Raw genomic sequence first — 27,886 nt, forward strand, 5'->3', positions numbered from 1 at the left:
GGTAAAAGTGCAAGTAAAATTCGCGAACTTCTGAAAAAACTGAATATTTCGAGAAGTTTGTTTATCGCACAATCAATCGTTTTTCCCAAACGCCTGAAGTGACAGACAGAAAATGAAGTGGTCGTCCTCGCGTAGTTCGACATAGTGCAGTCATAAAAGCATTCGGGAAAGAATTCTCAGAAATCCCCTTAGAATGCAGAAAATCATGTGCAGGGCAACGAATGTATCGAGACTAATTAGAGATGACAGCCTTCAGTCCCTCAACTGGTCGTCTTTTGACATCGCAGACATCGAAGAAAATTAGACCCGACAAGCAGTTTATTTGGTGGCACGCTGTCAACGGCCAAAGATTTTCAAAGATGGGAAAATTTTCACTGTTGAAGAAGTTTTTAATAAAACGACAAAATCTATGCTAAAACTTCGAAAGACGCAAAAAATCTTGTCTTCTAAAGGCATTACATCTCTTCATTTCTGCGAAAAAGGGGTAAAGACCGGGGCAAAAGTGTACCAGAAGGATGGCGTAGAAAGCGTGGTGAAGCAGTTGAACAGTGATCTCGTCAATGGAGAGCGTTGGATCTTCCAGCAAGATTCCGCTCTAGCCCATAAGGTAAAAACTACCCAGAAGTGGCTAAAAAATATTCCTAGGTTAATAGCCGCAGAAGATTGACCCTCTGGAAGTACAGTTCTGAATCTATTGGGCTACAAAGAGTATTCAGAATTGGAGAACATGGCCTGTCAAAGATCTTAAAGAAATTTGGAGAGTCTTAAACAATCTTTGGTGCGAGCAGCGACGTCAATATCCACGGAAACCGTGCGTGGCGTAATAGCTGAAGGGCCTAATCGATTGAAGGCTTGTGTAAAAGCAAATGGTGACCATTTCGAATGGAAATTAAATTTTTTTTAAATATTTACATGATTAAACAAAACTAACTTTATTAAAAAAGGTATTCTACATAATTTCATACCTATCACGGACTTAACTTGTAACAAAACTTATGGCAGGACTAAGTAGTTTCCGTATTTTTATTTTATGAAAAATCAGTATATACAGAATTGAATGGCAAAACTTGCTACAGTCAAATACCATAAGTCGTTTTGAAAAGTTCATTCATTTGCTGCCATAGTTACATTTCGAAATTATCCCTTTTTAACAGACTTACGGATATATTTATATATATAATTGGCGCGTACACCCTTTTTGGGTGTTTGGCCGAGCTCCTCCTCTTACTTGTGGTGTGCATCTTGATGTTGCTCCACAAATGGAGGGACCTACAGTTTCAAGCCGACTCCGAACGGCACATATTTTTTATGAGCAGCTTTTTCATGGCAGAATTACACTCGGAGGTTTGCCATTGCCAGCCGAGGGGCGACCGCTATTAGAAACATGTTTTTCTTAATTTTGGTTTCACCGAGATTCGAACCAACGTCGTCTCTGTGAATTGCGAATGGTAGTCACGCACCAACCCATTCGGCTACGGCGGCCGCCAAGACAGACTTACGGATACGCAGCATATTTCATATACTAACAGAATATGCGTTCCCCAGCTGCTTGAAATGGTTAGTTCAATTAATTTAAGCATCTATGCATATACATAAATCTATGAATTAACTGCAATCTTTACATACTAGATGATAATTTTCACTACTCATCAACTGTGTGAACACACCATTATTAAGTAAATTTATATTGCTTGCAGTCTGCAACTACTTTTGATCATCAAAAATGTAATTATTTTGAGTGATTTTCTTAAAGCAGAATCGTATTGAGTCAAGTGTCTGGAACACTCTCAACACATCCACTCAATGAGTCATTGCGTTGAATTGGCATTTCAGTTGGCGTTTTTCCGTTTTAAGCTATTCAGTTTACGGTAACGACTTTTAGTTTCGTTTTGAGCGGCATACGGTAAAGAAGTCGTTGCGGCATGAAGAACCATTTTGTGTAGGTCGAGAAGACTTGTCTAACCAAAACGTATTATTTTCTTATGAGACCATAAACAAGTTGCGGTTGGTAAAGCTGCAGACAAGTGTGCGTTAGTTGAATGTGAGTAAAGGGAATATTAAACAAATACCAATCAAATGTTTGAATGTACTGTACTACGAAGAAATATCTATGTACGTATGTAAGGGACATGGTGAGGTTTTGGAGTTCCAATAAAAAAAAGTGTTGCATTCGTAATGGTACATTTAATGATGTGTAATTGGAAATAAAGTAGATTAAAAAGCAAATAAAAAAGGAAAAAATGAGGTAAATGTGATTGAAAGCATGTATGGCAATAAATAAAAGAAGATATTAAAAGAAAATAAAGACGAATAATAAAAATAAATTAAATTAAATAACAAAAATTTTAATATTACATAAACAATTATAATTGTACTAATAAAGTAAATATAAAATGAAATAACATAAAATAAAATATAAAAAAATATTGAAATAATAGAAAAGAAAATAACATCAATTAAATATAAACAAAAATAATAATAAATAAACAAAAAATAATAATATATAATAAAATAAATAAATTAAAAATAAAATAAAATAACAAATAAAAATAGTAATAAAGTGAAGAGTTAAATAAAATACAGAGAAAAAACTAAGTAATAATAAAAAAACAAATTTATGTCAAAGGTTTAAGTAAAGAAATTAAATAGAATAGAAATTAAACAAAATAAAGTGAAATGAGATAAAATAAATAAAGTAAGTAATAAAAACAGAAATAGTAATAAAATGAAAAATTAAAAAAAATATAATAAACAAAATTATAAAAAAATAAATGACAAATAAAATAATATAATATAAAATAAAGTAGATATAAAATAAAATAAAAGAAAAAATTAAAAGCAAAATTAAATGAAATGACATAAAATAAATAAAAAATAATATAAGATAATAATAAAGTGAAAAATTAAAGAAAACACAGAGAAAAAAATAAAGTAATAAATAATAAATAATAGAAGAAGAAATTAGCAAGTGTCAAAGCTTTAAATAACGAAACTAATAAGAATATAAATGAAACAAAATAAAATAAAATAAAGCGAAAATAAAAAAAAAAATTAAATAGTAATGAAGTGAAAAATTAAAGAAATATAATAAATAAATAGAAGAAAGGAAAATAAATGACAAAGAATTGATAAATAAATTAAAATAAAATAATATTATATAAAATAAAGTACATATAAAATATATTAAAGGAAAATAAAATAAAAACGGAAACAAAATAAAATAAGTCGAACAGAAAAAAAAATAAAAAAAAAGAATAAAATGAAATGAGATAAAATAAATAAAGGAAATATAGAAAAATAGCATGAAAAATGAAAGAAATTGCAGAGAAAAAAATTAATTATAAATAATGCAAGAAATGAACAATATTTTAATAAACAAATTAAGTAGAATAAAATTAATATCATCAAAATAAGTATGTCTTTTAAAATATGAAAGATAATTCTAATTAAAATAAAATAAAATGGGGTGAAATAAAATAGATTAAATACAAAAAAAAGACCTAGTATAACAATAGAAATAAAAAAGCACAAAAAAAACATTTAATAAAATAAAGTCAAAGTAAATAAAATAAAAATTAAATAAAAAAAGTTAAAGTAAATACAAAAAAAAAAAAATTAAGTAATAAATAATAAAGAAAAGAAAAAGAAATGACGAAAGTTTAAATAAATAAGTTAAATAGAATATAAATGGAACAAAACAAAATAAATAAAATAGAAAGAAATGGGATAAAAAGCCATAAATAAAATGAATATAAAATCAAGTCTTAAAAAATACAGAAAAAAATATATTATTCATAGAAATAAAAAATAAAGAATATACAGAAAAAAATATTCATTTTGGCCATATTAATTTTTTTCTGTATTTCCTTATTACAAAAGAAAGAAAAGAAATAAAGAAAATTGAAATAAACAAATTAAATGGAATAAACTATATATCATCAAACTGTACGTATTTTAAAGTATTAAAAAAAATATTTTCAACGAAATGCTTGCCAACACAAACCCCCTCCCATGACATTTGTGACTTCACCCCATGTTTTATTGTCGCTTTGTAACCAACTGAACGCCGACAAATCAGCAGTGACTAACATTTTACTCATCTTCAAAAAGCCACATAACGAATGGCCAAAGTGTGTCGGATCAAGTGCATTGAATGCTATTTTTATTTTTTACGATATGAAGCAGCTTAAAAAGCACTTAAATCAACGCGCTCAACGGCCTACTTGTTCAAAAATCAGCTCATATGCTTAGTTAATATTGATGATGGGCATCATTAGATGTGATGCTACACGTGTGCATACAAAGATACACACATATATTGCCGCGCACATACACAGAAACACATTTGCTAAATTTCAAATAAATTACAAGTACAACATTTTTGTAGGCACAAAACTTGAGTGTAAAAGCTGAAGTAGTCACCAAAGCGTGCAAATGTCGCAAGAAACGATAGAAAAGTATTAAAGAAAAAACAACAAGAAGAAAAAAAACAAATCAATATAAAAGTGGCGCAGCTGACAAACAATGATGTAATTTTTTCAGTGTGACTAAATGCAGATCATAAACTAATATTAATGTGCACATAAATTTTCGGCGGCTAAACTTGTAAGCAGCGCTGCAAACAAATTAATCATTAGTGTATGCAGTTGCACACAAAAGTAGTCGCTGAGCAAATTGAATTTCCACGAAATAGAAACATTTTAATATTTACAGATTTAGTACCGAAACGTGCGTAAGCGAGCAAATTATGAATGATGGAAATGTTATTTTTGTTCAAAAATTGTATTTGAATGTGTCAATTATACCAAAAGCAAATGACAAAGCATTTGAACGAATTACAATCATCGTTGAGCCTTGAAAAACCAAAGACTTAAGAAACGAACCTGATTCTAGTGGTATAAGCTGAGCAACAAACTGCTACATATGAATAAATATAGTAGAAACATGTATATATGTATGTATGAGTGCATGCATATACATACACACATACGACTATGTGCGGCCTTAGCTGATGCGCGTGCTCAACTCACTATCGAACCAACTACTTGTCTAGCGGTTTCTCTATCTGTCTCAACTTGATATTTATACTACAGAATTTTGGTAAAATTAGAAGTCATTTGCTGCCTCAACGGCGGCTACTGCAAAGAAATTGTTATAGTATTGTATGTAGAATTTACTACGTATGTAGTAAATATCAGGTCAGTCCATAAGTTCGTGCGTTTTTTAAAGGTGGCTTTAAAATTAATAAAAAAGATGTTTAAAGTATTTATTGATCAATAATATATTTTTCTTCATTATTTACAACTGACGTTTAGGCAAATTTTTAATTCCCTGCTCAAAAATTGTTTTTTCCCTGGAGCCAAAACACGCTTCGATATCCCTTTTTATAGCTTCTTTTGAGGTGTAGTTCTTGTTACTCATATGGGATTGAAGTCCACGGAAAATGTGATAATCATAAGGTGCAACATCCAGAGAGTATGGTGGATGCAGCATTAGGTCCCATCCGAGCTCGTTCAGCTTGCCTAATGTTTGCCTTGCGCAAGACCTCATGCGTTGTCGTGGTGAAACAAAACTTTGCGTCTATTCACTAAAGACGGCGGATTTTTGTTAAGTGCCTCATTCAGGTTTGATAGCTGATGGGAATAATAATCAGCAGTTATCGTCTGGTTTGGTGCCAGAAGTCCATAATAAACAAAACCGGCCATATCCCACCAAATAGGAAGGAGAATCTTCTTGGGGTGAAGGCCATCTCTAGGGGTCGGTTCTGGTGTTTCATATTTATCTAACCATTGGCGTTATCGAACAGGATTATTGTAAAGGACCCATTTTTCATCACCAGTAATGCTACGGCTCAAAAAACTTTCATTTTCAAGCCGTTGCAGTAGCTGAGAACACACATTCACTCTCTGCTGTAGGTTGACGACGGAGAGTCTATGCGGTACCCATTTTTCTAGCTTTGAAACCTTTCCCAACTGAACCAGGTGCCTGTGAACTGTTCCATGCGATGAATTTAACCTTTGAGCTATCGTATCGACTGTCAAATTTGGCTCAGCTTCCACGAGTTCGAGCAAGGTGTTGGAGTTAAAGACTTTAGGACGACCAGCGCGCGGGCATCCTCCACTTTTGCGCAGTGCTTACACTCACGGTATCCTCTCCGTGAATAGTGTTTATTTCTGCAGCAGCAGTTGTTGCATTTTTACCACTTTTATAAAAAAAAATACAAAATATGCCTCTTATACGCGTTCGAAGATTCCATTTTATTTTTTAACAACACGTGCTTCTATCCGCAATTAAAATAACTTGTTGAATGCACAATGTATCAAAGAAAATGTAAATAGTTCCGTTATATTCCGCGAATAATTTTTTGTATGTAAAAATCGTACAAAAGTGAAATTATGGGTAAAATACGCACCAACTTATGGACTGACCTGATATTTGTTTTTGAAGAGACGCACTTGCGTTTGATACTCGTATTTCGAGCATACTTTTTTTTTACTCAAATTATATGCCGATAATTTTATGTGCATATATTTAATAACGCGAAGACAAAGCCAAATAAAATGGCTTACCGGTAGAATGTTAAAATGCCGGCTAAAAAATACGCAAAAAATTAAGTACAATAAAAATAAAGGAAAGCCAACAAATTTTTATTATTCTAAAATATGAAAATACTTTATAAAATATTTATAATAAAAATTCAAATACTTATTTTTTAGTGTAGGTAGAAAACTGAAACACTAGAGTTACTTTTATATTTCGTTCATGACGTATTTAAGTTGTTCATTTCTGCGAGTAGCTGCGCAATTACATTTAGGGTCCCCCATTAAGGGCGTCTATTTTGAATTTAGTTTAATTTTTTATGTCGGTCATAAAGCGCTGCTGTGGTGTGAATTGGCCGCCAAGATGTACGCCATTAGCATAAAGGCAATCACTTAGCTCAAAGTTGATGTGCTGTGTGTCACTGCTGCCAATGAGCTGGTACTACACCACAAGGTCAGTCAGTCATAAGGGGCACCCTATACTTACAAGCCTACTTCACAAATGTGAGCTAGCCTCCAGCATTAGATATCTGTGTTTAAAGCTCTTACAATTTCAATCAGCTTATGCTGCTGTATAAGAGTAAGTACAGTATTGCGCAAAATATAATAAAGAAATGCGTATGTATAAATGGTGAGTGAGTTTTCGTATTTCCAATAAAAAAAGTGTTGCTTGCGTAATGTAGTGTAATTGTAAATAAAGTTGATTAAAAAGCAAACAATCAAAGAAGGGAACTGAGGTAAATGTGGAATAAAACAAAAATTAAAATAAGAAAATATTAGAAAAATATATATAAATAAATTAAATGAAAAATTCTAAATTTATATATATAATAAGTAATAATAATAATAAAGCAAATAAATAATAAAATAAAATAATATATTAGGAGCGCAACTAAGTTCTCGCTGTTTTTTTGATGAAAATTCAACTTTATTCTGAAAAAATGGTTACTAGTGAATCATTGAAAGTACCTGTTGCCAGGCCAGACAAGAGGGGCCCGGAGTTCTCAGAGGGGCCCGGACTCGAGAGTAATTCGAATTATATGAATTAGACATAATTGGAAAGGGCCCGCATTTGCAATTTTCCCCCGGGGCCCGGATATGCTCTCTACGGCCCTGAGTATTGCCCATCGCTGGTTCCTACTTTTTCCCATCTTTCTGGTAGATTTCGTATACCGTCGCGGTAAAACTGTTCATCTTTTGAGGCCATCCTCGGATCAAGCCATTTTTTGATGTCTCCATATGAATGGAACTGCCGGTCAGCTAGACCATGTGGCATCGATCGGAACAGATGATAATCGGACGGCGAAATATCTCGAGAATATGGTGGGTGGGCTAGGATTTCCCATTTCAGTGTTTCCAGGTAGGTTTTAACGGGTTTGGCAACGTGAGGCCGCCCGTTGTCATGCTGTGGAATCACTTTTTCATGCCTCTCCGCGTATTGCGGCCGCTTCTCGCGCAGTGCTCGGCTCAAACGCATCAATTGAAGTCGATATCGATCCCCAGTGATGGTTTCGCTTAGTTTTAACAGTTCATACGAAATAACCCAACTTATACATATCATAACCTTCGCAGCGTGAATATTCGGCCGAGGCGACGACGTAAAAGCATGACCGGGCATCCCCCATGACTTTTTTTCTTTGTATTGCTGTAATGATTTCATTTTTTATCACACGTCACGATGCGTTGAAGAAACCCCTTCCTTTTTTGCCGCTGGAGCAGTTGTTCACAGGCGAAAAAACGACGTTCAACATCCCTTGGTTTTAACTCATAAGGAACCCAAGTCCTCTGTTTCTGAATCATTCCCAAAACATGCAATCGCTTAATACTGAAGCAAGCTCTTCTTGCGTCTGACACGGATCCTCATTGAGCAATGCCTTCAATTCAGCGTCTTCCAAGGTTTTTGGCCTTCAACACTAAAATCACCGTCTTTGAAGCGGCGGAACCAATCTCGGCACGTTGTTTCACTTAAAGTAGCATCTCCATAAACTTTTTGTAGCTCTCGATGCGTTTCAGCTGTCGTTTTTTTTCGAATGAAAGAGGAAAATCAACACTTCCCGTAAATGACGATTATTCGGCACAAAATCAGACATTTTCACAAAACCAAAAGTATATGAAACCAAAACAAAATCTCTAATGCGTCGAAGCAGTTTATTAACCATATGTCTAAGCTTGGTTTATGACGTTTAGGTTATGTTAGAATCGACTAGCACACACTGCTGGCGGCATCTATTGACAAACAGCGGGAACTTAGTTGCGCACCTAATAAAATAAATTAAAAGAAAGAACAAAAATAAAATAAATTAATAAAAAAAGTAAAACCAAATAAAATATTGTGGTATGAGATGGAATAAAAACAATGCAGATATAAAATAAAACAAAAGAAAACAAAATAAATTAAATTAAATGCAAAAAAATATAAAAAAGAGATAAAAAACAAAACAAAATAGAGTAGGGTGAAGGGAGGCAAGGTAAAATTATATAAAATAAATAAAGTAAAAATAAAAAAACAAGTAAAATTAAAAAAAAAATTAAAAATTAAAGAAAATATAGAAGAAAAAATTAAGTAAAAAATAGTAAAGAAATGACAGAAGTACTAAATATAAATCAAATTGAATATACGAATATGTAAATGAGAAAAAAATATAGTGGTATGAGATATAACTAAAAATAGCAAATAAATTTAAATAAAATAATATAATATAAAATAAAGTAGATTTAAAATAAAATAAAACAAAAATCAATAAAATGAAAGGAAAACAAAATAAAATAAAATACAAATACAATAGAAGGTTTCGCACTCGCTATCCAAGACCGAGTTATTCCAACAAGGAATTTCCGAAGGTCCATACATGGCGTGGCAATAGAAGATAGGTGCCGAAGGTGCGGCATTTACAGTGAAACAATCGACCATGCAATTGCTGGACGTAGCGTACTTGCCCCCCGTGAATATGTCATGAGACATAACAATATAGCAAAGATCCTCCACCCACAACTTGCCATAAAACATGGTCTCTTATAAGAAGAAGTCTTGTATTTTAAATATGAACCAAAGGCAATATTGGAAAATGTAAATTTTAAACTGTACTGGGACAGATTTATTTCCACTGATCAAACAGCAGCTGCCAACAAACCTGACATTATCTTGTTCGACAAGATAAATAAAACAATCGATATAGTGGTGACTCTTAATTGCAACATCCAAAACAAATACTCCCCCAAAATATCGAAGTATGCAGCTTTGGTCATAGAACTTAAACGGATGTACAAAGCGAGGGAAGTGAATATAATTCCAATAATTATATCGTCCACTGGATTAGTGCCCAAGCATCTAATAAAAAACTTGAAGAAGTATGACTGCCAACACCTTTTAGAAGACATGCAGAAGTCGACCATACTTCACACATGTGCAATAGTTCGTAGACTTAATATTTAAGCAATAGCAATCGCATCGGCGTAGAACTTGAACTTCGCTCCACCAGAGCACAATCCCTTGAAAATTTATCCGGGATGTGTAATCTCTGGCAATAGCCGAGATGGATTAAGCTCAAATAAAATAAAATAGAAGAAAAGAAAAAAAAACTAATAAAATAAAAAAAAAAAAAAGAAAAAAAAAAAATAAAATAAAATAAAAGGAAATAAAATAAAGGAAAATAAAAATCAATAAAATAAAAGGAAATAAAATAAAAATCAATAAAATAAAGAAAAATCTGTATTCCTTATTCGTTTACGAATGTGTAGCGATCATACCTTATTTTATATCTCTTTGTTTCTTAACTACATTATTTCAAACATATTAATTTATATTATTGAAAATTTCTTTATAAATATCTCTATTTTTAACTGCATCCCATAACTCTGCAACATTGCATATGCCCGTCCAATGCCTTACATTTCGTAACCATGATAACTGCTTCCGGCCAACACATCGTTTCCCTACAATTTTTCTTTCCAGTATTAACTGTAACATGTGGTATTTGGTCTTTCTCGTGATGTGCCCAACATAAGCTGTCTTGCGACGCTTTATTGTGTGTAGAAGTTCACACTCTCGATTAACTCGTCGTTGAACCTCTAAGTTAGAAACCAGATCGGTCCAAGGAATTTTTAAAATTCGCCTAAAAACCCACTATTCGAAGGCCTCGTGTCTGTTCATATCAGAGACTTTGAGTGTCCAACATTCCATTCCATATAAGAGCATAGACCACACATAACACTTCACAAAACGAATTTTAAGACTCATATCGAAGTCATGGCAGCTTAAGATCTTTCTAAATTTACAAAATGTAGATCTAGCCATTTCTATTCTGGTTTCTATTTCGGCTGATGTGTCCCCATTGTATGTATGATTGCCTTGGCTGGCTTCACAGTAGCGTATTCTAATAACCAAGTTTTCCAAGACATTTGCTCCGTTTGACTTGCCTCCAGGTATTAAATTGTTAAGGGATTTTTCGCATAGCTTCGGTCTTTCACGACACTCCCTCAAAAAGCGTCTAAGGGCATCAAATTGCAGTCCCGAGGTGGTCATTGATTTCGCCGACAACACGCCCGAGCGGGCCGATAACGCGATTATCGAACTTAGGGCGCGGAAGGTCGACTATGGCACGGGCTGTGAGGCCATCCTGCAGAAATCAAAGATCATCCAAGTCTATGTTTTCAATTTATGGTTACAAAAAATACTTTTGTAGCACTCACGGTTGATCGAAATTTCGTTTCCAGTAGCATTTGAAAAGAAAAATGGGCCAATGATGTGACCGCTTCAAAATTCGATGAACACTCTCCTGAACAACACTGATTACTTAAATATAATAAATGCAATACAATACATTCGAAAAGCAGCTGCTTACATTTTGCACAGTACTGCGTTTCATATTCATACATAAGTGCTTATAAATAAATCTGAACTTAAGCGGCATTAAAATTAGCACAACTTCACAGGTGAAGGGAGCACCTGGTTATTTTAAGTCTAACTGGCCCAAAGAGGCGGCGAACTTGAACGCTGAAAAGTTCGAGTGTTAGGCAATTATGCTTGGTCAAAATAATAAGATTCATATGTAGTGCAGAAAAACAATATATATATAATAGGACTATGAATAAGTTCGTGGGGTTTTACAACAGATGGCGTAACTTGATTATTATTCCATCGATCCACATTTCCAAACATTCATTGGAGAGCTACTGTCGTAAGGCACAAACGTCAGTATAAGTTTTTTATTTGAAGCGTAAACAACAATATTTTTACCACACTTGAAAATGTCGAATTTCGTGCCAAATAATGTGTTTTTGCGGGGAATTCTTCTTCATTATTTTAATATGAAGAAAAAAGCAGCCGAAAGTCATCGTATCTTGGTGGAAGTTTATGGTGAGCATGCTCTATCTGAGCGAACGTGCCAGAAGTGGTTTGCACGCTTTAAAAGTGGTGATTTTGGCTTGGAAGACGAAGAACGCGAGGGTGCGCCGCCAAAGTTCATGGATACCGAATTGGAGGAATTGCTCGATCAAGATCCGGCTCAAACGCAAGAAGAGGTTGCAAAAACTTTGGGAGTTGATCAATCAACCATTTCCAAACGTTTAAAAGCCATGGGAATGATCCGAAAGGTAGGCCATTGGGTGCCGTATGAATTGAAGCCAAGAGACGTTGAACGCCGTTTTATGGCATGCGAACAACTGCTTCAACGGCACAAAAGAAAGGGTTTTTTGCATCGAATTGTGACTGGCGATGAAAAGTGGGTCCATTACGACAATCCAAAACGTCGGGCAACGTATGGATACCCTGGCCATGCTTCAACATCGACGTCGGCGCAGAATATTCATGGCCTGAAGGTTATGCTGTGTATCTGGTGGGACCAGCTGGGTGTTGTGTATTATGAGCTACTGAAACCGAATGAAACGATTACGGGGGATGTCTACCGACGACAATTGATGCGTTTGAGCCGAGCACTGCGAGAAAAACGGCCGCAATACGCCGATAGACACGACAAAGTTATTTTGCAACATGACAATGCTCGGCCACATGTTGCACAAGTGGTCAAAACATACTTAGAAACGCTCAAATGGGATGTCCTACCCCACCCGCCGTATAGTCCAGACCTTGCGCCATCCGATTACTATCTCTTCCGATCGATGCAACATGGCCTGGCTGACCAGCACTTCCGTAATTACGATGAAGTCAAAAAATGGATCGATTCGTAGATTGCGGCAAAACCGACCGAATTTTTCACAAAGGGAATCCGTGAATTGCCAGAAAGATGGGAAAAAGTAGTAGTAAGCGATGGACAATATTTTGAATATTAAATTTGTAACCATTTTACGTCAATAAAGTTTCAAATTTCGAAAAAAAACCGCACGAACTTATTCATAGTCCTACAAATACATATATAAATAAATATACAATATAAATATATATTATTGCAAAATTCTAAAGCAAATTTATGGGAGCTAACGTCTAGTCGACCAGTGCGGTTGAGTGGTTTTTGCATATCTACAATTCGGTTCGACAGAGTTCGAAGCACACCTGGACATGGAGCATCAATGGATAGAAATGTTATTTCTCAATTCGACTGCTGGGTATACAATGACAGATCAACAAGTGCGTTACTGTTAAAGAAAAAGCTTCTCATGAAAACCAGCTGGCCTTCGTAGACGACATAACAATGTAGGGCAATAATTCTAAGACATAAATTGGAAGGGACTAGACTCGACTAAACATCTAAGAGAGGCTACAAATATGCGCCAATTTAATATGAATATATCCTTCACAGGTAATTCTGCTTATGAAGTTAAATCGCAAGGTGGCGTTATGTTTCATTTATTTGATGCCTACATAAATGAAATGTCTAGAATTCACTCTTGATAAAAAATTGAATTGATATCTGAACACAAAAATGTAGTACTACTTTTAAGAAAATAGTACTGCACAACATCAATTAAAAAGCGATGTTCTAACAATGGTAATTGGGGCCATCGTTTTCGGCGTTTCCATCTGAACTTTTAAAAAAGATGTGAAGGTTTACTCTTTCTTAGACTGAAAAGGCATATGAAATCACATGACTTTAGACTTTTTTTCTGCAATTATTGTATGTGGAATAACGCGAGGATGATTCCTTGGGAACATATTAACCCTCTAAAGGGGTTTTACTGTATTTCTCGATATATAGGGGAAAAAAGTTTAAATAAAAAAAATTCAAAATCAATTTTTCCTAACCTACTTATGGGATTTTTACCGAATTTCTCGATAAAAGGTTAAAAAAACTCGAATAATTTTTGTGCTAAAAAAATTCTGTTAATAATAATAATAATAAATTGCAAATAACCAAACCAAGTAAAAATATCTCACTCATACAATTCAGTTGCTTTTTTTTTTTCAAAGTTATTTAATGTTTTCATACCGACATAAAAGATGGTGCAAAAAAAAAACAACTGATTTGTATAAGTGAGATAATTTTACTTGGTTTGGTTATTTTTAATTTATTAAAACTATTTTTTGAATACAATATCAATCAAGTGGCCACCTTTATTAGCAATCACAAACTGCGCTCTTTTTTCTGCGTTTGTCATCACCTTGTCAAGCATTTCGGGTTTTATAGCGTCGATTTCGGCACGAATGTTTGCCTTAAGCTGGTCAATAGTCTGCGGCTTGTTGTAAACCTTACTTTTCAGATAACCCCACAAAAAGAAGTCCGGGGGGGGGGGGGGGGGGGGGGTGGTTAAGTCAGGTGATCTGGGGGGCTAGTCACTGTCGCCTCTTTTTTTCCACTAGACGTTCCGGGAATTTTCGTTGCAGAAATTCAATTGTTGCTTTCGCTGTGTGGCATGGCGCACCGTCTTGTTGAAACCAGTAACCGTCTAAACCTTTCTCACGCATTTAGGAAGACATAATGGTCCAACATCGATCCATTGCTTTCCATTTGCTTCCCAAAATTGGGTTCAGTGTCAGCCATTCGAGCGACTGTTTGGTCGTATTCTGAGCGGTGTGAATGGTCTGTCGGCAATATTCTCTGTGTCAATTGCACTTTATACGGACTTCCATGGTTGAAATTGTACTGAATTGACGTATTGAAAACATGTGCGCTGAAGTCGATCGGTTGGTAAATGACAAAGTTATTCAGCATTTACATACCGACATAAAAGAAGGCGCACCCTGTATTTTTTTTAATTATACTCAAATGCCTTACTTTTTTTGGACAGAAAAAATGTTCTATTGAATGTTGATCTTGCAAGCACTCTTCTGCCACGGCGCAGTTCAAACGAGCAACGCATTTTTGTTAGAAAAAAATCAATTTGCGTGTTGTAAATTTATTTATTTGAAAAAAAAACAATTAATAATAATAATAATTTGAATTTGAAAGACCCTGCGTGAGTGTCCACATAGCCATATTGGATATTACATTTATCTCTTGGAGCACTCGAGAAAAATGTTTCATGAAGTTTTATTTCCTCGTTTAAATCGGCAAACTCAGCAGGCTAATATCTTTAGCTGTTGCTGTTACTAAATCCATTCTCTGGCGCTTTTTTTCATTTGTATTGAATGTTTGCAACACTTCTCGTTCAAGTTGTTATTTCCTCTTCTAATACTTATTTAATTGTTCTATTTTATGTGGGTTGTGCTCTTATTCATATTTATCTACACGAAAATTAAAATGGTTAAAGTTCGAACGTCAGAAGATTAATGGAGCAATACATGGGCAGTAGCGTCAAACTACAAAAGCCACTGCAAAAGATCAAAGCATATTTGAACGGTAGAAATATTTTTGTATCCATTTCGGAATAAACTCGTTTGCATGAGTACAATGCAATTACCTATAAGCATGAATAGAGAAATAGAAAGGTGCACCAATTTATTTGGACGTATTTTATACTTTCATGCTTACGTAAGTATGGGCATATATACTCGTACACAACAACAATAGAGGCGGTAAAATTGGTCGCAAATGAATGCAAAATTGTTTTGAAATTGAGGTTGGACAAGGTCGTTATATAAGAAAATATGCAGGCGAAAAAAATTAAACAGAGTCAATGGGAAATATTAGTTTTTGTGCACTATATTTATGTGTCATTTATATGAGCAAGAAAGATTGTGAAGTGTTGTAGGCTAACTCATACATATTTTCAAATATTTGCTTTATTTTATCTTTGCCTTTCAAAAACATTTATTGCCAAAAAAAATAAAAATAAAGACTATTTAATGGCAATTTTGTTGCATGATCTGAAGCAGGAATTTTACATTGAGTTTGCATAAAAAAGTCATTCTCTTTGAACTCATGTACATAAATATTTTGCATTAACAAAAAAAGTTAAAAAAAAAAAACAAAAAAATTATTTAAAGTAATAGTTATATTAAATTTATTTTTGTGCAAAATGTACGAAAATCTCATTATCTAATGAGATTATTATTATTTCCCCCTACTACCTTCTTCTTCTTCTTAATTGGCACGATAACCGCTTACGCGATTTTGGCCGAGTTTAACAAAGAGCGCTCGCTAGTTGTTTCTTTCTCGTGTTAACCGGCGCCAGTTGGACACACCAAGTGAAGCCAAGTCCTTCTCCATCTGATCTTTCCAACGCAGAGGAGGCCTTCCCCTTCCTCTGCGAGCACCAGCTGGTACCGCATCGAATACTTTCAAAGCTGGAGCATTTGTATCCATTCGGACCACATGACCCAGCGGCTGCGTTGGCTGCTTTATTCACTGCGCTATGTCCAAGTCCTCGTAAAGCTCGTACAGCTCATCGTTCCATCGCTTGCGATATTCGCCGTTGCCAACGTGCAAAGGTCCAAAAATCTTGCGCAGAATATTTCTCTCAAACACTCTAAGCGTCGCTTCATCGGATGTTGGCATCGTCCACGCTTCTGCGCCATACGTTAGGACGGGCATGATGAGAGTCTTGTAGAGTGTTAGTTTTGTTCGTCGAGAGAGGACTTTACTGCTCAGTTGCCTACTTAGTCCAAAGTAGCACTTGTTGGCAAGAGAGATTCTACGTTGGATTTCAAGGCTGACATTGTTATCGGTGTTAATGCTGGTTCCTAAATAAACGAAGTCTTTTACAACCCCGAAATTATAACTGTCAACAGTGACGTGATGCCGATACGTGAGTGCACCGACTGTTTGTTTGAAGACAGGAGGTACTTCGTTTTGTCCTCGTTCACCACCAGACCCATTCGCTTTACCTCTTTATCCAGTTTGGAGAAGGCAGAACTAAAGGCGCGGTTGTTAAGGCCGATGATGCCAATATCAGCGAGTCACCCTGCCTGAAACCTTGTTTGGTATGAAACGGAGAGGTCCTTCGCAATTCTGAGGGCGCTGCTCGTGTTGAGCAACATCATCTTGCATAGCTGTATTAGTTTTGCGGGGACACCAAATTCAGACATCGCGGCATACAACTAACTCCTTTTCGTACTCTCGAATGCAGCTTTGAAGTCCGCGAAAAGATGGTGTGTGTCGATTCTTCTTTCATGGGTCTTTTCCAAGATTTGGCGTATTGTGAATATTTGGGTGATGGTAGACTTTTCAGGCCTAAAACCACACTGATAAGGTCCAATCAGTTGGTTGACGGTGGGCTTCAGCATTTCACACAATACGCTCGCTAGAAACTTATAGGGGTTTCTTCAATACTTTCGGCTACAACAATAATATTTTCGGCTGTTTCTGAGCGACGTGCACGGGTTTTATTCTTCACATCACTAACTTGTCCCAATTGCTCAAATTTTTCAACCAATTTTTGTATTGCGGCCCGACAAGGTGCTTCACGATGACCCAAAAAAGTTCGAGTTTTATGAAACGTCTCTGTCAAATTTTCTCCATTTTTATAGGGAATTTTAATAATTTCAATGCGTTGTTTAAGCGTGTATCGTTCCATTTTTATTAATGGCGTAGTTTCTACTTGACAAATATCAAAAAACGACAGCTTCAAAAGTGACATCTACCGAAAAAGCGGGCTATTAAAATAACACCTGTTATTGGAAAACCCTTTATATAACTATTACAAAGGTATTTTGGTAAAACCTTCTACTAAAATAATTTCCATTATTGCTATTATTGACAGAATGAGAGCCTGGAGCATGGGAAAGTGACACTTGATTTGGCAACTGTCAAGAGAGACAACGTGAACATTTCGTGATTAGAGAGTCCTAAGACTTAATGGGTGTTACTTTTGGAAATTTTTGGTTAGGGAAAATGACAATTGTTTTAATCGCTATCAATTGCCAATATTTAAATTCGGTACAAATTGGTAATTCTATAAATTAAGAGGTGTCACTTAAGGGAAGTTGGTATTTATTAAAAAAAGTGACAGTTGATTTTACAAAGTCAAAATTTAAATTTTATCTGAAATTCTTAATCAGCTGTCAAAGTACAAATTTTATGGCATTTTTTAATTCAACAAGATGATATTATAATTATTACTATTAGAATCCTAAATTTCACTCACATCGAACTAGACTTTGTAACCCTTTACGCCAATCTTGTGTTTTCCGACCACTGTGTGGCCACCGAAAACAGAAAATGGAGTGTTTAAGTTAGCTATGAATTTCAATGTGGAATGAAAAACTTATCTCGAATTAAACTAAAAGCTTATGAAGCAATAAAGATTTCTACTCAATTTTTTTTAAATTGCAAGGCATGAACGATATAATTTTATATCTAAATAATTATAAAATCAACAAATTTTCATTACTAATTTAATATCATTGTTTACTTCCAGCTCAACGCAGATTAACACCAATCACATCTGTTAATTGGTAACGCTGTGAGAGTAAAAAATAAGAGAAAATATTCATAACAATAACATCATCACCAACAACAGCAACAGCGCTTGATTTTACTCAATTTGCTCAACTTCAACGCCAGATTAATAATTCCAGAAATTAGCATATTTTCACATTTCGCCGACTTGTGTGTGAATAAAAACGTATAAAGGAATTGAATAAGAATTAGACATTGAATAATTAAGCGATAATATAGAATTAAAAAAATATTTACACACATAAAACATTGCTTGGTTCGTTGTAAAACAAAAAACAACATGGCGTCTGAGATATTCCTGAAGCAACAGCTTCTAAGCATTTGCGCCATTTTACTGTGCGCTACCTTGGCTCAAAGCAAGGATAATCTGCGCGTGGTCTACGAATGGAAGGAGATGGACTACAAATACGAGAATGCCGAGGCGCGTTGGACTGCTATTGAAAATCATGAATTTCGACCGGATAATGTAATTCCCTTCGGTCTGGAAGTCTATCGGTCGCGCATGTACATAGCGTTGCCACGTTGGCGAGATGGTGTACCCGCGTCATTGGCGTATTTCGATCTAAATGGTGAGTGAATGTTTGAACAAACATTGTAACAACTTTGAATTATCAAAAAAATTGCAGCAAAAAGTGTTCGTTGAAATTTCTTAGCACTAAACTGTTTTCTTCAAGTCTCAACTCACAATTAGCTGAGCAGCTTTTTTATTCGTGAATACCAGTATAAAAGCGATAAATAATACATAAAGACAATAAAAGTAGTAAATAAGGGATTTAACACAGGGAGCAACAAATAATAAAAACTATATAATAAAATTAATGAAAAATTGCATTAAAAATTAAAAAAAAACGAATTCTCATCGTCACAAAAAAAGGGATTTAGCACAGGGAGCAATAAATTATAAAAACATAATAAAAATAATGAAAAAATAAATTAAAAATCAAAAAATGGAATTCTCATCGTTAAAAAATGAAGAGATTTAGTAAAGGGAGCAATAAGTAATAAAAAGATATATAATAAAAATAATGAAAAAATAAAATAAAAATTCAAAAATGGAATTTTCATCGTCAAAAAAAAGAAAGAAAGAAAGGATTTATTCATTTTCAGACGAAACAAAATTGAGACTAAATTATAGGGTGTAAATAAACAGCACAAGAAATTATATGAAACCAACTCGGGCAACAAAAAAGCAGGGCTAAACTTATGCGAGTATCGGTGAACTGTTGATATTTTATTTATTTTTGTTAAATGTGATTTGTGTCTGGAAAACTGCTCGTCAAAATCAACATCAAACACATAATTATTATCATTAAGGAGTTACATACGTCCAGCAGCGCCAAAAATGCGCTAAAAGAAAATATGTTTTTAGAAGGGATAACAATAGAAATAAATAGAAAAAAATGAATACATTGTTTTTTAGTACTTAAACTTTATAAAAAAATGTATTTTATTTTTCTTTACAAAAATTAGTATATAAAAAATCACGTGGCCCAAAGTACAATGAAAAAAAAGTTGCTCCACGGTCTGCATCATTTCTCTTTGAAACGTTGTTGGATAGTAGTGGATAAAGTTGTAGTTATAGTCCGTCGAGCCGGGTTTTTGAGTTTCGAAAGATTTTGCAAATTACGGTATTTAAAAAAAGTATGCATTTTACGTCATAAATGTCACACTTTAATTATGTTTATAAAATTTTTTAATAAAAATATCAAAAATCAAATCTATAGAGAAAACACATTGTATGAGTTATCATGCAGACCGTGCCGGAAAAAGTAGTTTCGAGAAAACGAGTTTCAAGTTTGAGGTTCAGGAGCGCGCGGACAGCTCTTTACCTAGTTAATGGGCTGTAGAAGCTATAATATTGGGAATTCCCGCATGAAAATTTCACAGTATATTTTTACGATACTATACTTTTGAGATATCGAAAAAAAAACGATTTTTTGAATATTCTGGACATATGTAACCCCTTAATTCTTAGCTGATATTAGAGTTGAATGCCAAATTTAGAGATTTTTAGAGAATTTAGTGTTTAGTAATAATTTTTTGTACTTGAATTCATGAAGAATTCTAACAAACAATAAACCTATCAGCTTCTTGAACCTATGAACCCAAAGTGTGGTAAAAAGTTCTTTGCTGCAAAACCAAGTGTGATGGATTACCAGGTTTGCTATTAAGCTATGGTAAAAAAGAAAATTGTGAGGGGAATTTTGGGTGCCATGTCACTTAGGGATTCGGCAGCCGAATTCTGCTCGCTCATTTCTCACGTATTCACACACTCATCCAATCAGTCGTTGTTCAGACGGCAACGAAGTGGCATTGGTTGATTCTTTTCGTATAACACTATCTCAGTTTTTTTTTGCAAACATAACTCAAATGACATCAGCTGATTCTGTAAAATTCGCTCAGAGCCGAACAACGGTCTGTTAAAGAGCTCACCTTTGATATCTTTCCACCATGCGGCAAAACTGAGGGTTGTGCTTCTTCTTTTTCTGACAAAATGATTATCATGGTGAAAAGATTTTTAGAGGTGTACTACCTAGCAGACCGTTACTCGGCTCTGAGCGATTTTGACAGATATGCCGACGCTATTCGTTTTGTATTTCACTAAGCTAAAGCTAAGTTTTTTGAAACACAAAATTTTAGCTTAGTGAAACACAAAACGAATGGCGTAGAGTCTAAAGTTCCCCTAAAAAATTTTTTTTTCACCATACTTAACGAGCAAACCTGGTATGTATCTATCATCCTTGAATAAATATGCTATGATATGAGATAACAGGATGAGGGGAAGCGAGGAAACGAGTAAGCGTGTAAACGAAGAGTACTCGTAAATGGAATATAAGTCTCTCGGAGTTCAAGATGTTCCAATTGCTGAAATATCTCGAGCGGAAATGAGTCGACAATACCCAGTTTATAATGTAAATAAGGAACAAAATAGAAAATAAAGGAATCAATTACAGCTTTCTGGGAAAAATAAAAATAATTTTGAATTACCAGCAATAAATTGATTAAACAATCTAGAAAAGGTAAAAAATACTGCAATAATACTTTCCTTCATTATTCAAAATTTCTTAAGTCGAAACAAGCCTATTCACCAACTCATCGAACTTTCTCATACCTTACTATTAACACATGGGCTAAAAAGTCACGGGCCTAACAAAGAAATCAGTTTTTGTTTTGTTCAAAATTAGCTTTATTCATCAACTTAATTTCCATCAAGAACAATGCAATCATTCCAGCGCCGCTCTAACATTTCAATTCCACTTTTATAGAACGACCTAACCTGACCTTCAGTGATAACCTCTTCATTTGAGCGAAATTTCTTAACGGCGAGCATTTTTTTAGATCTGCGAACAACCAGTAGTCGCTGGGAGCCAAGTCTGGCGAATACGGAGGATATGTGGATGTGGGAGAAATTCGAAGTTCAATTCGTGTAATTTTGCCATTAATTTGATTGACTTGTGAAACGGTGCGTTGTCTTGAAAGTGACCAAACGCGGCACCCACTTGGGTCAAAACTTTCTGAAAGTCAAATACTCATGAAATATAAACCCAAGAGGTTCTTTTCATATCTGTACGATGTCAGCTAACTCACGCAACTTCACTTTTTGATCATTCAAACGATTTTGTCGATTTTTTGTTGTTTTCTGGTGTTACCGCCTCATTTGGACGTCCACTGCGTAGTGCATCATCGGTGACTCTACAACCACGTTTGAAGTCAGAAAACCAAATTTTTATTATTGTTTCTGATGGAGTAGAGTCCCGATAACACTTTTCAAGCCATTGCTTCGCTTGAACGGTATTTCCCCCTATCAAGAAGCAGTGTAGAATTAAAACAGGAAATTCTTTTTTACCCATCGTTTAGACAATAACAAAAGTCGCCTCGCTCTTAGCACAATAACTCACGAACTAATGAATAGAATATCATGAAATTTTAACAGTTGTGTTTTTAAAGTTAGTACTAACTTAAAAACGAGGAGAATGCAATAAAACTAGTGTCATCTATGTATTAGATCCCGAGCCTTTTTAGCCCATGCGTTCACACTATGTTTCAACAAAATAAGGCAGATATACCCACTGTCGCTAAAGCTACGCCAGTGCATAGCCTATAATGCTGCTGGAACTGCAAGAATTATGAAAATTCTTATCACCAATGCTGCTGCCATGATACTGTGCAAAAGAAGGCTGCGCTACTTGGAATCTGACCGACCTTTTCTGGTTGCCTTTAATCGGCTGGCGGGTGTCAACTCGTCTGATTGGATTCTTTAGAGACATGAGGGATATAGCAAGATGACCACATTAATCTAAGCGATGATGACACAATGGCCCTTCACTTTATCGAACTCTAAATTGAATTAGTCTAACCCATCGCCACCTGCCTAACGAGTAAAAAATTATCATTTCTCGAATACTTGTGCTTTTCATTTCAAATCGCATGCCATTTAAAACACCCGCTCCCCGTATTCTGTACTAAACTGCAAGATGATTTATTTTCTTCAAAGTATTGCAAATTACTAGTTGGTAACTGGTCATAAAAATAAAACAATGAACTTCACTAAGTTACTAATTTAAATTCAAAGTTAACGCCGATTGATTGCTGTTTAATATTAAAATTTGATTACCTTCCACTGTCATGGGAAATAACGAAGCTCATCGTTTCAGACAACAAAGTACTTGCTATGTAATGAATATCGAATTGAGTTTGAGTGTAAATTATTGAAATAATTCAAGTTAGAAGCTCAAACAAACGCTAAAGACCGGTTAGCGAATTGCTTACTCAGCCGCACCCACACAACAATCTTCAACTCACATCTGGTAACGCGCAATTTGTGCTTTTCTGGTGGTTTTGCTTGCTGCCATATTAGTCATGTGGGAAATACAAACTGACGACGCTGCCAAAAATTATTTGTGGTAATTTAACGACGTGCAAAGATAAAGCAAAAAGAAAAAATTGGAGAAGTAATATTTTTGTAGGCATGAATGAACTCCAGCATACCGAATGATTGAAAGCATCGAACGGTTAATATGCAAATACTACACCTTACAGTTGTGACTCATAGGCGCGCTAACAAAATGGTAAACAACCAACCAGCAGTTGAGGTGGAGTAAAAAATACAAAATTGTTTGTTATTCTCTTAAGTCTCTCGCTGAGTTTAACTTTTTGTTATGCCTTTTGAAAACTTGATTGTGTGCTTTATTGTGAGCGTTAAGCGAAAAAAATTAACAGATTAGCAAAAGTGCAACAAAAAATATTATAACGAAAATTTTATAAATTACTGTTTCCTTGCAATAAATACAAAACAACAAAGTATCAGTTACTAATTTAAAAAAAAATTATTTTTTAATCCTCGAATGTGTTATTTTCTGCAGTTCATTTACCTTAAAAAAAAAAACAAATGTTCAACGTTTTGTTTTTATTTTCTAACGAGCACAGCTTTTATTTATCTTTGCACTTTTTTAACTTTCCAATTCTTTTTTGTTTCGTATGAAATCAGTCACCTCCCCAAGCATTTACTTCCAACAAACTCATCGTTTAATAAAAATAAATGATTAATAGGCATTCGCCTCGTTTACCCTTTGGTAGTCATCAACAAGTTTTTTTGCAATAACAAAAAAAAAAATCATAAATCGGCATAACCAGGTTTACAATGAAATTTGCGGCTTTATGCAAATTGAAAATAATTCAAGCAACCAGTTTAGGATTTTTTATTTGTAATTAATTTTACTTGAAGCTGAGAAAATGTTTTTTTATTCGTTTCAAAAGTTCACTGCCATCATATCGCCCAAAAAAGAGCTCTCCAGGCCATTAAATTACAGACCAGTACAGTAACAACGCCAGTAAGCCAAATCCGTTCATGGTAACCGAATGGTTTCAAAATCCACTGTGGATATGAAATATTCAAACAGAAAAAGTGTTTTTCTAATAGAAAAAGCTTGTAGGCCATAGTGATTCGCTGAGGACACTCCTGTCATGCAGAAGATTGGATATAAGCCATTTGCCATTCGTCAAACAGTAGGTCTCTCTGCAGCCATTTGTGGAACAACATCAAGAAGCTCACCATAAAGTCGGGCAGAGTTCGACTAAATTACTAGCAAAGCATAACCAGTTTTATGTCGGAGTCTTAAGTCAAGGCAGCGAGAGAAATTAAATTTTTTTTGATCGGACAATATTCAACAGCTCTTTCAACTCTGTTGCCATGGAGAACTCCCCAAATGAAAAACGTTGGAAGTTACTAAAATTTGCTATCGGAATTCTGACCCTATCATCGCAACTTTAAGTTGTTTAAATCGGTCGTTATAAACGTTTCATCAGACTATAAAGTAAAGGGTGGTTAGATTGTAGGTACCCAATAGAGTTCTTTTGACAAATAACGCATGACTACTGTCAAACTATGTACACAATTTTTGCAGTATTCACTGATATTTCATCATGGAAAGTCGTGCGTCTCAACAACGTTTACAAACCGTACAATTTGAATTGCAAAAATTGAAAAGTGTTTATCGCGCGCTCACGCCAACTTATGGAGTTCAGCGATGAGGCCCATTTTTATTTATTTATTTATTTATTTATTTATTTATTTAGTGAATGGCGAACGCTATCGCGCCATGATAAACGACTTTTTGATGCCTGAAATTGAAGTCCGCGGTTGTCATAATATTTGGCTCAAGAAAGACGGCGCTACTTTCCATACAGACCGTGAAACAATAGATTTATTGCGTCCCCGTTTCGGAAATTTATCTCTCGTCTCGGACAAGTGGATTGGCCACCAAGATCGGGTGATATCACATTTTTCCACTTTTTTTTGTGGGGGCAAGTAAAGTCTAAATGCTTTTTGGATAAACTAGTTTCTATTGAGACATCGGAAGCCAACATAACTAAAGTTATTCACGAGATACCGACCGAAGTCCTCCAGCGAGTCATTCAAAATTGGTGATTACGGATGGCCGAAATTCGGTGCGGTTGCGACAAGCATTTGAAAGGAATTATTTAAAATACAAAATCTCATGAACCCATTCATACACAAAAATTATAAAGATTGCCCAATCAATTTGAATTTTCGTTCTTTTATTTTAATTTAAAATCCGATACCTTTAAATCACCCTTTCACCCTTTACAGGTATACGTAAGCTCCACTCATATTATTTACTGTTGAATGCGTTTGATCCAGTGATTCGTGTACGAAAAACCGGCTGAAGTATCGAAAACATCGCAGCCATAAACGCTTCAGTTCAAAGGCATGGAGAATCTCCCAGTCTAGAATGTCGGTAATTTTATCCGCCATTTTTAGTGCAAAGATCTAGGCTAAAGATTTACAAGATCAAGTTAACTAGAGATTAATTTCGACTAGGCTCTTAGGCGCATTTCTTTGCTAGGAGGCTTTGTGCTCTCAGAGCTATATCGAATTCCCTACTTAAACCAAAATAAATTATTCCATGTTTTACGTGCCGATAGAAAACGCATTTGAAAAAATCTATGACGTTTACTATTCTAAAAACCCCACTTAGCAAATTTGAATTTTCTGTACGAGCCTCAAAAAACTCCTCACTGATGAATATTGTGTAAGGTTATTCTATCTTTGGTGGTATGTTGTTGTTCTTGTATCAACAGTGACCGTCCTTGCCGGATATAAATCTGGTCGTTCCGGTAGCGTAGAACCGACTGTCGTGGGGAGCTCCTTGATGGTATTCCCAATGCACGGTTACCTCAGTTGACTGTCTAAGTTTGTTCCTCTGCGGCAGCCATCTAACTGAACTTAGTTTAAGCCACATGCTAGAGTTTTTTACGCTCACTTACTTATTTACTCATTTACTCACTTACTTACAATATTTATTAATATATGTATTCTCTTTTCAGATAAATCCACGAAATCACCCTTGTTAACTCCTTTCCCCAGCTGGGAGGCTCATAGTCTGGCCGAACCTGATCCGGAGCTGGTTTCACCCTTCCGCATACGCGCTGATCGTTGTGGTCGTCTTTGGGTACTGGACTCTAGAATTGCTGGTGTTTTGGAGAATACAACCATCTTTGGACCCGCTCAACTACTCGTTTATGATTTGCACAATGATAACCTGCTGCGCCGCTACAGATTTCCCAGCAGTCATATAAAACAAGGTTCATTCTTTGCTAATCTGGCAGTGGAGGATGCCGATTGTGAGAATACTTTCGCGTATGCGGCTGACTTGGGTTCGCCCGGCCTGGTAGTTTACTCATGGGCTCAAGAGGATTCTTGGCGTGTACAACATAATTTCTTCCATCCCGATCCCTTAGCTGGAAATTATAGCATTGGCGGCATAGAATTTCAATGGGATGATGGCTTGTATGGCTTGGCAGTGTCCAAACCGCAGGCAGATGGTTTCGCAACACTCTACTTCCATCCACTCAGCTCAACAACTGAATTTGCAGTCAGTACTAAACTGTTAAGGAACAAGACTTTAGCTATATCAAACGACATCTATCATGACTTCAAGATACTGGGAGCACGTGGCCCGAATGGGCAAGCAGGCGCTGCATTTTTAGATCCACGTACGGGTGTTCTATTTTACGCTTTGCCAAATATGAACGCTTTGGATTGTTGGAGTACGACTAAAGCAGAATATTCCACTAATACGCAGGGTCGTATTTACTACAGTGCAACGGAGCTGGTATTTCCCAGTGAAGTGAAGGTTGATGCGGAGGATCGTTTGTGGGTGCTCTCAAATAAGCTGCAAGAATTCATTTACGACGAACTCTATCCGGGTACAGTTAATTATCGCATTTTGACCGCGAATGTGGTGGATGCAATTGAGAATACGGCGTGCGATACCGAACGGAAACCGCTACCAGAGATTGTGAAAAATGAATTAGATACGATACTGGATAGAGTAGTGAATAAAACGGTAGAGGTCGCCACTGCTGGTGTAGCAACGAGAAGCTTAAGCGGTATCTTATTCATAGCGGCGTTGTTTTTGGCTATCAGCAAATTTTAAGCCGGGCTGTGGAGAATGAACAGCGAGTGGAGTGTTTTTTGAGTGTATCGATAATAATATAGAAATAAGTATAATTGTATTTATATGTAAATGTTAATGTTTAAAAGCTTTGTTTCAATCAAATTTGTACGTCTTTACCCATGAAAATGTGCCTGTGTGGGCTGCGAGTACTCAACTATTTTTCGGTCAGTATATTTTTAAGAATGTAAAAAGTAAAAAAAAAAATGAAAAGTATGGTCATCTTTATAAACGTCCGCAATGCTATATTTGACAGACTTTTACTCGTTGAATAAATGCCAATGAGGCAAAGATTGGGAAAAATGTTAAACGGATTAAAATTAAAATTTAGCTGCATAATAGTTTTTATTGAATCAAATATTTTGTAAAATATATTTTTAATATACAAGGTGGCGCAAAAGTAACCTTGCGATGTTTTTTGGCTGTAATTTAAAAAAAAAAAAATGGAAAACTTTGATTCTTCTTATTTAGTCTTTTAATTTTTTTTACATCAAGTCAGGAATATGATGTCATGTAAATGGCCGCCGCCACAGTTGATTGCCATTTGAGCCCTTTTTATGGCATTTTCCATCACTTTGGCCAAAACTTCCGGCGATAGGTCCTCACATTCTTGTCGGATATTGCCTTTAAGAGCTGC

At 35.2% G+C, this 27,886-nt stretch overlaps 1 protein-coding gene across 1 annotated transcript; it reads left to right on the forward strand.

Annotated features, from left to right (window-relative positions):
* The first annotated feature begins 1,744 nt into the window (after window positions 1-1,744).
* On the forward strand, window positions 1,745-27,685 carry LOC128863135 (protein yellow). The gene is made up of 3 exons (XM_054102098.1): window positions 1,745-2,041; window positions 18,231-18,840; window positions 26,120-27,685. The coding sequence occupies exons 2-3, from the start codon at window positions 18,552-18,554 to the stop codon at window positions 27,229-27,231; spliced, it is 1,401 nt and encodes a 466-aa protein (XP_053958073.1). The 5' UTR covers window positions 1,745-2,041; window positions 18,231-18,551; the 3' UTR covers window positions 27,232-27,685.
* The last annotated feature ends 201 nt before the right edge of the window (window positions 27,686-27,886 follow it).

The sequence above is a fragment of the Anastrepha ludens genome, chromosome 5, assembly GCF_028408465.1.
Source record: "Anastrepha ludens isolate Willacy chromosome 5, idAnaLude1.1, whole genome shotgun sequence".
Classification (NCBI taxonomy): Eukaryota; Metazoa; Arthropoda; class Insecta; order Diptera; family Tephritidae; genus Anastrepha; species Anastrepha ludens.

Bases quoted from the DNA above. Each gene is read 5' to 3' on its own strand.
- LOC128863135 (XM_054102098.1), top strand. From the start codon at position 18,552: ATGGCGTCTGAGATATTCCTGAAGCAACAGCTTCTAAGCATTTGCGCC. The intron at 18,841-26,119 runs GTGAGTGAATGT...TTCTCTTTTCAG, and splicing joins GGCGTATTTCGATCTAAATG to ATAAATCCACGAAATCACCC.